A 9,893-nucleotide genomic window follows, 5' to 3' on the forward strand; every position below is an offset into this window, starting at 1 on the left:
TCATGGGACAACTGGGGACTGCGGTTCCCCATGCAGATTCTCAGCCTTCAGCTCTATGCCATGCACAACTGGGGACTGCGGTTCCCCATGCATGCATGGGACAACTGGGGACTGCGGTTCCCCCATGCAAGCATGGGACAACTGGGGACTGCGGTTCCCCCATGCAAGCATGGGACAACTGGGGACTGCGGTTCCCCCATGCAAGCATGGGACAACTGGGGACTGCGGTTCCCCATGCATGCATGGGACAACTGGGGACTGCGGTTCCCCATGCATTCATGGGACAACTGGGGACTGCGGTTCCCCATGCATGGGACAACTGGGGACTGCGGTTCCCCCCATGGGACAACTGGGGACTGCGGTTCCCCATGCATGGGACAACTGGGGACTGCGGTTCCCCATGCATGGGACAACTGGGGACTGCGGTCCCCCATGCATGCATGGGACAACTGGGGACTGCGGTCCCCCATGCAAGCATGGGACAACTGGGGACTGCGGTTCCCCCATGCAAGCATGGGACAACTGGGGACTGCGGTTCCCCCATGCATTCATGGGACAACTGGGGACTGCGGTTCCCCATGCAGATTCTCAGCCTTCAGCTCTATGCCATGCACAACTGGGGACTGCGGTCCCCCATGCATTCATGGGACAACTGGGGACTGCGGTTCCCCATGCAAGCATGGGACAACTGGGGACTGCGGTTCCCCATGCAAGCATGGGACAACTGGGGACTGCGGTTCCCCATGCAAGCATGGGACAACTGGGGACTGCGGTTCCCCATGCAAGCATGGGACAACTGGGGACTGCGGTCCCCCATGCAAGCATGGGACAACTGGGGACTGCGGTTCCCCATGCAAGCATGGGACAACTGGGGACTGCGGTTCCCCATGCAAGCATGGGACAACTGGGGACTGCGGTTCCCCATGCATGGGACAACTGGGGACTGCGGTTCCCCCCATGGGACAACTGGGGACTGCGGTTCCCCATGCATGGGACAACTGGGGACTGCGGTTCCCCATGCATGGGACAACTGGGGACTGCGGTCCCCCATGCATGCATGGGACAACTGGGGACTGCGGTCCCCCATGCAAGCATGGGACAACTGGGGACTGCCCCTGACATTTTACCCATCTGTAAAAAAAAAATCACACCCGTGTGAACTGAGTGGTGTAAGGTTTTATATAGCATGATCAGCTGTGGTCTGACGTAATGTCTGACGTAATGAAATCACACCCGGATGTGATTTCACAACTGGCTTTTTTTGTGCAGAAAAAATGACCATGGTTGCTACGGTCATCCAGTTCACCCGGGTATTATTTCGTTACGTCAGAAATTATTTTGAACATAGCAACCATGCTCATTTTTTTCTGCACACAAAAGCCAGTTGTAGGAGTGGTTTACACCACTCAAAAAGAAAGAAAAAAAAGTGCCATCTCTCCAGACCATGAAAGAAATTGAATGTTTTGCCCCCATATATATATATATATATATATATATATATATATATATATATATATATATACACACCTATTTCTCCCAATAGGGGAAATTCAGTTTAAACCCAACCCAGCTGATCGTTGCCCAGCAGCAGAGCAGTTAGAGGTTAAAGTGTCTTGCTCAAGGACACTTCGACCATATTCGACAATTTTCCGGCCAGGCCTGCATGGCTGGAATCGTACCTAATGCAAGCATGGGACAACTGGGGACTGCGGTTCCCCATGCAGACTCTCAGCCTTCAGCTCTATGCCATGCACAACTGGGGACTGCGGTTCCCCATGCAGACTCTCAGCCTTCAGCTCTATGCCATGCACAACTGGGGACTGCGGTTCCCCATGCAGATTCTCAGCCTTCAGCTCTATGCCATGCACAACTGGGGACTGCGGTTCCCCGTGCAGATTCTCAGCCTTCAGCTCTATGCCATGCACAACTGGGGACTGCGGTCCCCCATGCAGATTCTCAGCCTTCAGCTCTATGCCATGCACAACTGGGGACTGCGGTTCCCCATGCAGATTCTCAGCCTTCAGCTCTATGCCATGCACAACTGGGGACTGCGGTTCCCCATGCAGACTCTCAGCCTTCAGCTCTATGCCATGCACAACTGGGGACTGCGGTTCCCCATGCAGACTCTCAGCCTTCAGCTCTATGCCATGCACAACTGGGGACTGCGGTTCCCCATGCAGATTCTCAGCCTTCAGCTCTATGCCATGCACAACTGGGGACTGCGGTCCCCCATGCAGATTCTCAGCCTTCAGCTCTATACCATGCACAACTGGGGACTGCGGTTCCCCATGCAGATTCTCAGCCTTCAGCTCTATGCCATGCACAACTGGGGACTGCGGTTCCCCATGCAGATTCTCAGCCTTCAGCTCTATGCCATGCACAACTGGGGACTGCGGTTCCCCATGCAGATTCTCAGCCTTCAGCTCTATGCCATGCACAACTGGGGACTGCGGTTCCCCATGCATTCATGGGACAACTGGGGACTGCGGTTCCCCCATGCATGCATGCAGGCAGACTCTCAGCCTTCAGCTCTATGCCATGCACAACTGGGGACTGCGGTTCCCCATGCAGATTCTCAGCCTTCAGCTCTATGCCATGCACAACTGGGGACTGCGGTTCCCCATGCAGATTCTCAGCCTTCAGCTCTATGCCATGCACAACTGGGGACTGCGGTTCCCCATGCATGCATGGGACAACTGGGGACTGCGGTTCCCCCATGCAAGCATGGGACAACTGGGGACTGCGGTTCCCCCATGCAAGCATGGGACAACTGGGGACTGCGGTTCCCCCATGCAAGCATGGGACAACTGGGGACTGCGGTTCCCCATGCATTCATGGGACAACTGGGGACTGCGGTTCCCCATGCAGATTCTCAGCCTTCAGCTCTATGCCATGCACAACTGGGGACTGCGGTTCCCCATGCATGCATGGGACAACTGGGGACTGCGGTTCCCCCATGCAAGCATGGGACAACTGGGGACTGCGGTTCCCCCATGCAAGCATGGGACAACTGGGGACTGCGGTTCCCCCATGCAAGCATGGGACAACTGGGGACTGCGGTTCCCCATGCATGCATGGGACAACTGGGGACTGCGGTTCCCCATGCATTCATGGGACAACTGGGGACTGCGGTTCCCCATGCATGGGACAACTGGGGACTGCGGTTCCCCCCATGGGACAACTGGGGACTGCGGTTCCCCATGCATGGGACAACTGGGGACTGCGGTTCCCCATGCATGGGACAACTGGGGACTGCGGTCCCCCATGCATGCATGGGACAACTGGGGACTGCGGTCCCCCATGCAAGCATGGGACAACTGGGGACTGCGGTTCCCCCATGCAAGCATGGGACAACTGGGGACTGCGGTTCCCCCATGCATTCATGGGACAACTGGGGACTGCGGTTCCCCATGCAGATTCTCAGCCTTCAGCTCTATGCCATGCACAACTGGGGACTGCGGTCCCCCATGCATTCATGGGACAACTGGGGACTGCGGTTCCCCATGCAAGCATGGGACAACTGGGGACTGCGGTTCCCCATGCAAGCATGGGACAACTGGGGACTGCGGTTCCCCATGCAAGCATGGGACAACTGGGGACTGCGGTTCCCCATGCAAGCATGGGACAACTGGGGACTGCGGTCCCCCATGCAAGCATGGGACAACTGGGGACTGCGGTTCCCCATGCAAGCATGGGACAACTGGGGACTGCGGTTCCCCATGCAAGCATGGGACAACTGGGGACTGCGGTTCCCCATGCATGGGACAACTGGGGACTGCGGTTCCCCCCATGGGACAACTGGGGACTGCGGTTCCCCATGCATGGGACAACTGGGGACTGCGGTTCCCCATGCATGGGACAACTGGGGACTGCGGTCCCCCATGCATGCATGGGACAACTGGGGACTGCGGTCCCCCATGCAAGCATGGGACAACTGGGGACTGCGGTTCCCCCATGCAAGCATGAGACAACTGGGGACTGCGGTTCCCCCATGCAAGCATGGGACAACTGGGGACTGCGGTTCCCCCATGCATTCATGGGACAACTGGGGACTGCGGTTCCCCCATGCATTCATGGGACAACTGGGGACTGCGGTTCCCCCATGCATTCATGGGACAACTGGGGACTGCGGTTCCCCATGCAGATTCTCAGCCTTCAGCTCTATGCCATGCACAACTGGGGACTGCGGTCCCCCATGCATTCATGGGACAACTGGGGACTGCGGTTCCCCATGCAAGCATGGGACAACTGGGGACTGCGGTTCCCCATGCAAGCATGGGACAACTGGGGACTGCGGTTCCCCATGCAAGCATGGGACAACTGGGGACTGCGGTTCCCCATGCAAGCATGGGACAACTGGGGACTGCGGTCCCCCATGCAAGCATGGGACAACTGGGGACTGCGGTTCCCCATGCAAGCATGGGACAACTGGGGACTGCGGTTCCCCATGCAAGCATGGGACAACTGGGGACTGCGGTTCCCCATGCAAGCATGGGACAACTGGGGACTGGGGTTCCCCGTGCAGATTCTCAGCCTTCAGCTCTATGCCATGCACAACTGGGGACTGCGGTCCCCCATGCATGCATGCAGGCAGACTCTCAGCCTTCAGCACCCCCGAAGGCAGGCAGCACTCAAGAGAATTGCCTTTTTTTTTCGAACATCTCCTGAACTTGAATGCAGTATTTTATTGTCCTGTGTATAGAAATCCATGCCGTATACCGTGCCGGCCACATCTCTCCAGAAAATGCTTGATTGTACTTAGTTAGAGATTTTCAAAAATAATTACATCAATTGTTTTAAGCCTAGAATCAAGCGTGTGTGTGTGTGTGTGTGTGTGTGTGTGTGTGTGTGTGTGTGTGTGTGTGTGTGTGTGTGTGTGTGTGTGTGTGTGTGTGAGAGAGAGAGTATTATAATTAAAGGTTTTATGGTCATTATTCTCCAGGATGGCTTGATTTTAGGCTTAAAATAATTGATATAAATACCTTTGGAAATCTCTATGGGAAAAATGAATGGCCATATTTTTTCCAGCGGCATCACTGCTATGCCCTATAATATATAAGTGCACTTTTAGTAATGTGAGCCTGTGTCCTCTCTAATACTGTCCCTCTCAATGTGAGCCTGTGTCCTAATACTGTCCCTCTCGTCCCTGCAGTGACTCCGTGTCCAGCGCTGGCTCTCTGGGGCCCGAGGAGGTGGGGGAGGGGATCCGCAATTGGCTGGGAGTTCCCCGCGGGAGCAGCCGCCAAGGCGGTGGCTCCTCCCCTTACGGCAGCAGCACCATCAGCAGCCAGGGGGGGCGCCAGTCTGTCGCTGACACCATGAGCACTTATAGCTTCCGGTAAAAATAAATGAAATTATTATTTTCAATGCATTGTTAATTTTGACAGCAATTTTTGATGTCATATTTTAGTCATAATTATAAATGTTTAAGTTTTAGTTGTGTGAGATTTTGTTTTGCGTTAAAGCGGGAAAGCATCTGTGTCCTTTTAGATTGTATAGGTTTAGAACACTGGTTCTCAAAAATAGCAGATATACAAGCTCACACAACATGTTACTTCGTGCAACCCTGCGAGCTTGTACATCTGCTATTTTTTGAACATACTGTATATAAAAAAGAATCGTGAAAGTGTGGAAAAAGTTTTAACAATGTATATAATCTTTTAAACTCTTCTCTTGGGGTCCACTGCCAAATAGTTTTGGGGGGTAAAGTTTGAGAACCACTGATTTAAAAGGCATTTGTAGAATCGGCCTCAGGTCTTAATATTATCCGTTTCTCCTTCTCTCAGTCCGGGAGGCCTGGAGACCGGATGTAAATTAGTAGAAATCTCGTAATTTCCGTCAGCAGAAGTACCTCCCCAGACCACTAGGTGGCAGTCAAAGGGTCAATCCATACTGTATGTGTCTCTCTACAGCTCCTGCGTGGACCCCGACGATGACGACGAAGGCTCCGAGGCCGGCGGCACGGCCCAGACAGGAACAGGAAGCCTGGGTCGAGCGTCTTCCTCCCTGGCCCTCTCGGAGCTGCTGGAGGGGCTGCGGAAGCGGCGGGGCGGCGGCGGGGGGTCCGGCGGCGACACGGGAGGGGACGGCGCCGGCAGCACCGTCTCTCTGCCCATCTACCAGACCGCCTCCACTCTCAGACGGAGGGCCTCGGCCCTCTCTCTGGGTCCCGAGGACCTCCTCCTCCAGGAGGGGAGGGGGGGTCCCGTCAGCATCCTCAAACCCCCCTCTCCTCTCCTGACCCGCGCCGCCAGCATGCGGGCTCTGCAAGGTTAGTGTGTTGTTGTTTTTTTAGAGTTTTTCGTTGTGTGGCCATTTTCCTATGTCCAGCTTTGAGGGTTTGTGTACAAACATTGAATGCCATTGACAATGAATGGCCAGTTTTGAGCGTTTGTGCAAACACAAACATTGAAGACGAAGGTGAGGATGCAAATTCTGATTTGCCGGAATGAGATGATGTAAAATGACTTATACTGGATCTCTTGTCCACTAGTCCCTTCCTAACATTTTAGTCTAGTTTTTATTTGTTGACGAAATTGTCAGTATTTAGTCTTAGTTTTAGTCATCATCTGGTTTTCATTTAGTTTCCATGTAGTTTTCGCCAGTGAAAAAAGGTAGTCGACGAACATTTTTTTGTTTTAGTTTTAGTCTACGAAAACAACACTGATGGGTTAACTGTAATGCACGTGGTTTCCCTCTAGGAGGTGACAGCCAGGCGTCCTCCGGAGGCTCCAGTAGCGCTGGGTCCAAACTGTCCCGGTTCAACTCCAGCGACTCCCTGAGCTCCCTGCCCTCGCTGCCCCGGCTCTCCTCCATGGCGGCGTCTCCGCCGGCCTCCCGCCACCGCCTCCCCTCCGCCACCCTCTGCATCCCCGAGGAGGACTCGGACGAAGCGGGCAGCAGCCCCGCCCATTACCGCCCCCTGAGCTCCGCCTCCTCCTCCGCCGCCCTGCAGCGCTCCCCTCAGCCGCCGGCCAGACGCCGCAGCATGCTGGGAAGCATCGTGGGCGAGGCCGGGGGAGAGGGCTCGCTGTCCTCGGAGCCCATGGTGGGTACCACGGAACATAATATCAATATGAGATGTATCAAGATATGTATCAATGGCGGGATATAACTGGCTTTCGATGGTGACGTATTTTCAGATTACATACAGGCATTACCTTGAATCCATCCAACACTGAAACATATCTTTATATCGTCAACATCGAGAGCCAGTTATACCCTGGCATTGGTACATAATGTTCATTACGTCAGTCTCAAAATCAATACCACGGCATACGCATCGAAGCGCCGGACAAACCACATTACTTGCACGTTCTGCTTGCGCAAGTAATTACTATGCATTTTTTGAGGGGCGCTAGCCCCTCCTATATGTCCAGCTTTGAGGGTCAGTGTAAACACAAAAAGTGAGGATATAGTATTGTGATTGGCCAGAATGAGATGACGATAAGAGTGCCCTCAAAAAGGGCATAGGATGGGGCCGGGCGTAAACAAAACATTGAAGACAACATTGTGTAAACACAAACATTGAAGACAAAAAAGTGAAGACGCAAATTGTGATTTGTGATTTTGAGATGATGTATGATGATAATGGCATGGCATTTCTGGTCAAAACAAGCTTTATTCAGTGGCCGATAGCCGACACTGTCTGTAATCGTCGCGGTAGTCCGTTCTCATCGTCCATGCAGTGGGAGATCAACAACCGGTCCGGTCCGACAACACTCACAGTTGGAGTTACATTTGTATAACCTCCGGTCGCGGGTTTTGGCTCTTCAAAATAAGGGTAAAACGGGGGGAAATACCTGGCAGTACAAGATATAGAGGGTATGCACATGCATAAAGTCAATGGAAAATCGAGTGGCAAATCGAGTGGCAAAGTGAGTTTAACGTTGTTTAACATTGTTTAATAGAATCAGATAAGACTTTTCTGTTTGGATGTATGGGCTGGGAAGGCCAGAAAGTAGTCTTTTTGCCACTCAGTAGGCATTCCTGCATAACTTCCGGGTATGATGATGTGATGATGTCACGTGCATACCCATATACGAGGTGAATTAACTAATTAATCCTGGCGGTTTGTGTGTTAACAGGTGTTCCAGAACCGCCGTCTGATGGCGATGGACCAGGACACGGGCGACGCGGCCCTGGACATCCTGCCGGCCATCCGCAGGGCCCAGTCCACCAGCAGCCTGGCGGGCTCCCTGAGGGGAGGGGCCGGGAGCCGCCGGGCCCTCAGCGTCCACTTCGGAGAGCTGCCGCCGTCCACTCGGAGCCGGAGGGGCTCCGACACCTCCGAGTCGGGGTCCAGCTCCGGGGGGTCGGGCTCCCAGGAGGGGGGGACGACGACGACGGGGGCGGGGAGGCGCAGAGGAGGAGGAGGAGGAGGGGGGCCGCAGGGGGAGAGGCTGGAGGCGGAGGGCAGCGAGGCAGGAGACGTGGCCTCCGTCATGAAGAGATACCTGAAGAAGGAGGTCGACTGAACCCAAAGTGGAATGAAGGTATATACGGAGATGTACGGCACTAGAGCCTGGCGTAGCGATACTAATGTCACTGCGTGGATATTAGTCTCGTCCCTCTCAGTGGCAGTGTTGATTTCGTCGACTAAGACGAAACATTTTCGTCGACTACCTTTTTTCACTGACGAAAACTAAACGGAAACCTAAAGCCCAACACACACCGTCTGTGAACGCCGCGCGTCAAAACAGTTATTTTCAATGAACCTATCCCACACCGGGGGCGTCAGACGCACGCTGGCGCGCGTTCACGCCTCGCCTGACGCTCCGATACGCCGCTGTTCTATTTTCCAGGCGTTGCCACACGGCCTCCATCCGGGAATCCGTGGGCGTTGCTGGCCAGCCGCGCAGTAGCGCGCCGCGTCCTGTGGGTGTTGCTGTGCGGCTATGACGTGCGGCAATACTGTGCCGCGTCGCTGTGCACCCGCTTCACAGACGGTGTGTGTTGGGCTCAAGCTATGATGACCAAAACTAAGACTAAATATACTGACAATTTCGTCAACACAAATAAAAACTAGACTAACATGTTAGGAAGAGACTAGTGGACAAGAAATCCAGTAAGTAATTTTACACTTGATTGCATGCTGAAAATAGCCGATCTACAAGCTCACACACTGCGACGCGTTGTGAGCTTGTAGATCAGCTATTTTCAGCAGGTGAAAAATCAGTCATTAAGACGGCATCAAGGCCCGCCAGAACACATTTTAGTCGACGAAATCAACTGTAGATTTAGTCGACTAAAACTAGACTAACACTAAAACACTCCAGGTGACTAAAATGTGACTAAAACCAAATGAAAACTATTCAAGAGACTAAAACTAAAATGCCAAAAACAACACTGATACTGGGTTATACTCGTTTTTATGTCGTTTTCGTCAGTACAAAAAAGGTAGTTGACGAATATTCTTCGGCATAGTTTGTCGATAAAATCACATTTTAAATACAAAGACCCCCAGTTTGATATGCATGAGTTAATGGACCCCCATTTGATGGCATGTTTATCTCTAGCCCCAAAATCAACTTTTAGCATTTCAGTCTACGAAAGTATAACCAAATGGACCCCTAAGGGTCAGACTAAATTAACAAAGATAATGAAAAAAAAAAGATAATATTCTTTTTTTTTTATAGCAAGAATACCAATAAAAGGACAGAGAGTTCTCAGAAGTGATTTAACCCATTTTGGGCAGGAACCCCTTTTGGTGTTAGCATTATGTCATGCTTTAGCTATTGAAAAATAGCAGATCTACAAGCTCATAGCGCGCCACAGAGTGGCGCGCTACGAGCTTGTAGGCCTGCTATTTTTTGAAAAATCGAAGAACGACTGACATAGAAACATAGCTTTTTCAGAAAACTGTCAGGATGTAGAAGACATTTTTTAGAATC

The 9,893-nt window shown here is 52.7% G+C and overlaps 1 protein-coding gene across 1 annotated transcript in view; it reads left to right on the forward strand.

The window, feature by feature from the left end:
- myo18b (myosin XVIIIB) overlaps positions 1 to 8,477 on the forward strand; it is a gene marked incomplete at its 3' end in the record, with an annotated part of 66,454 nt that extends 57,977 nt beyond the window's left edge. The window contains exons 41-44 of the mRNA XM_079524697.1: positions 5,153 to 5,338; positions 5,913 to 6,271; positions 6,702 to 7,048; positions 8,088 to 8,477. Of these exons, the coding sequence (XP_079380823.1) occupies positions 5,153 to 5,338; positions 5,913 to 6,271; positions 6,702 to 7,048; positions 8,088 to 8,477 (1,282 nt within the window). The remainder of the gene's footprint in view (positions 1 to 5,152; positions 5,339 to 5,912; positions 6,272 to 6,701; positions 7,049 to 8,087) is intronic.
- Between the last annotated feature and the right edge of the window lie 1,416 nt (positions 8,478 to 9,893).

This window comes from Electrona antarctica, assembly GCF_951216825.1.
Source record: "Electrona antarctica genome assembly, chromosome: 16".
In the NCBI taxonomy this organism is placed as follows: Eukaryota; Metazoa; Chordata; class Actinopteri; order Myctophiformes; family Myctophidae; genus Electrona; species Electrona antarctica.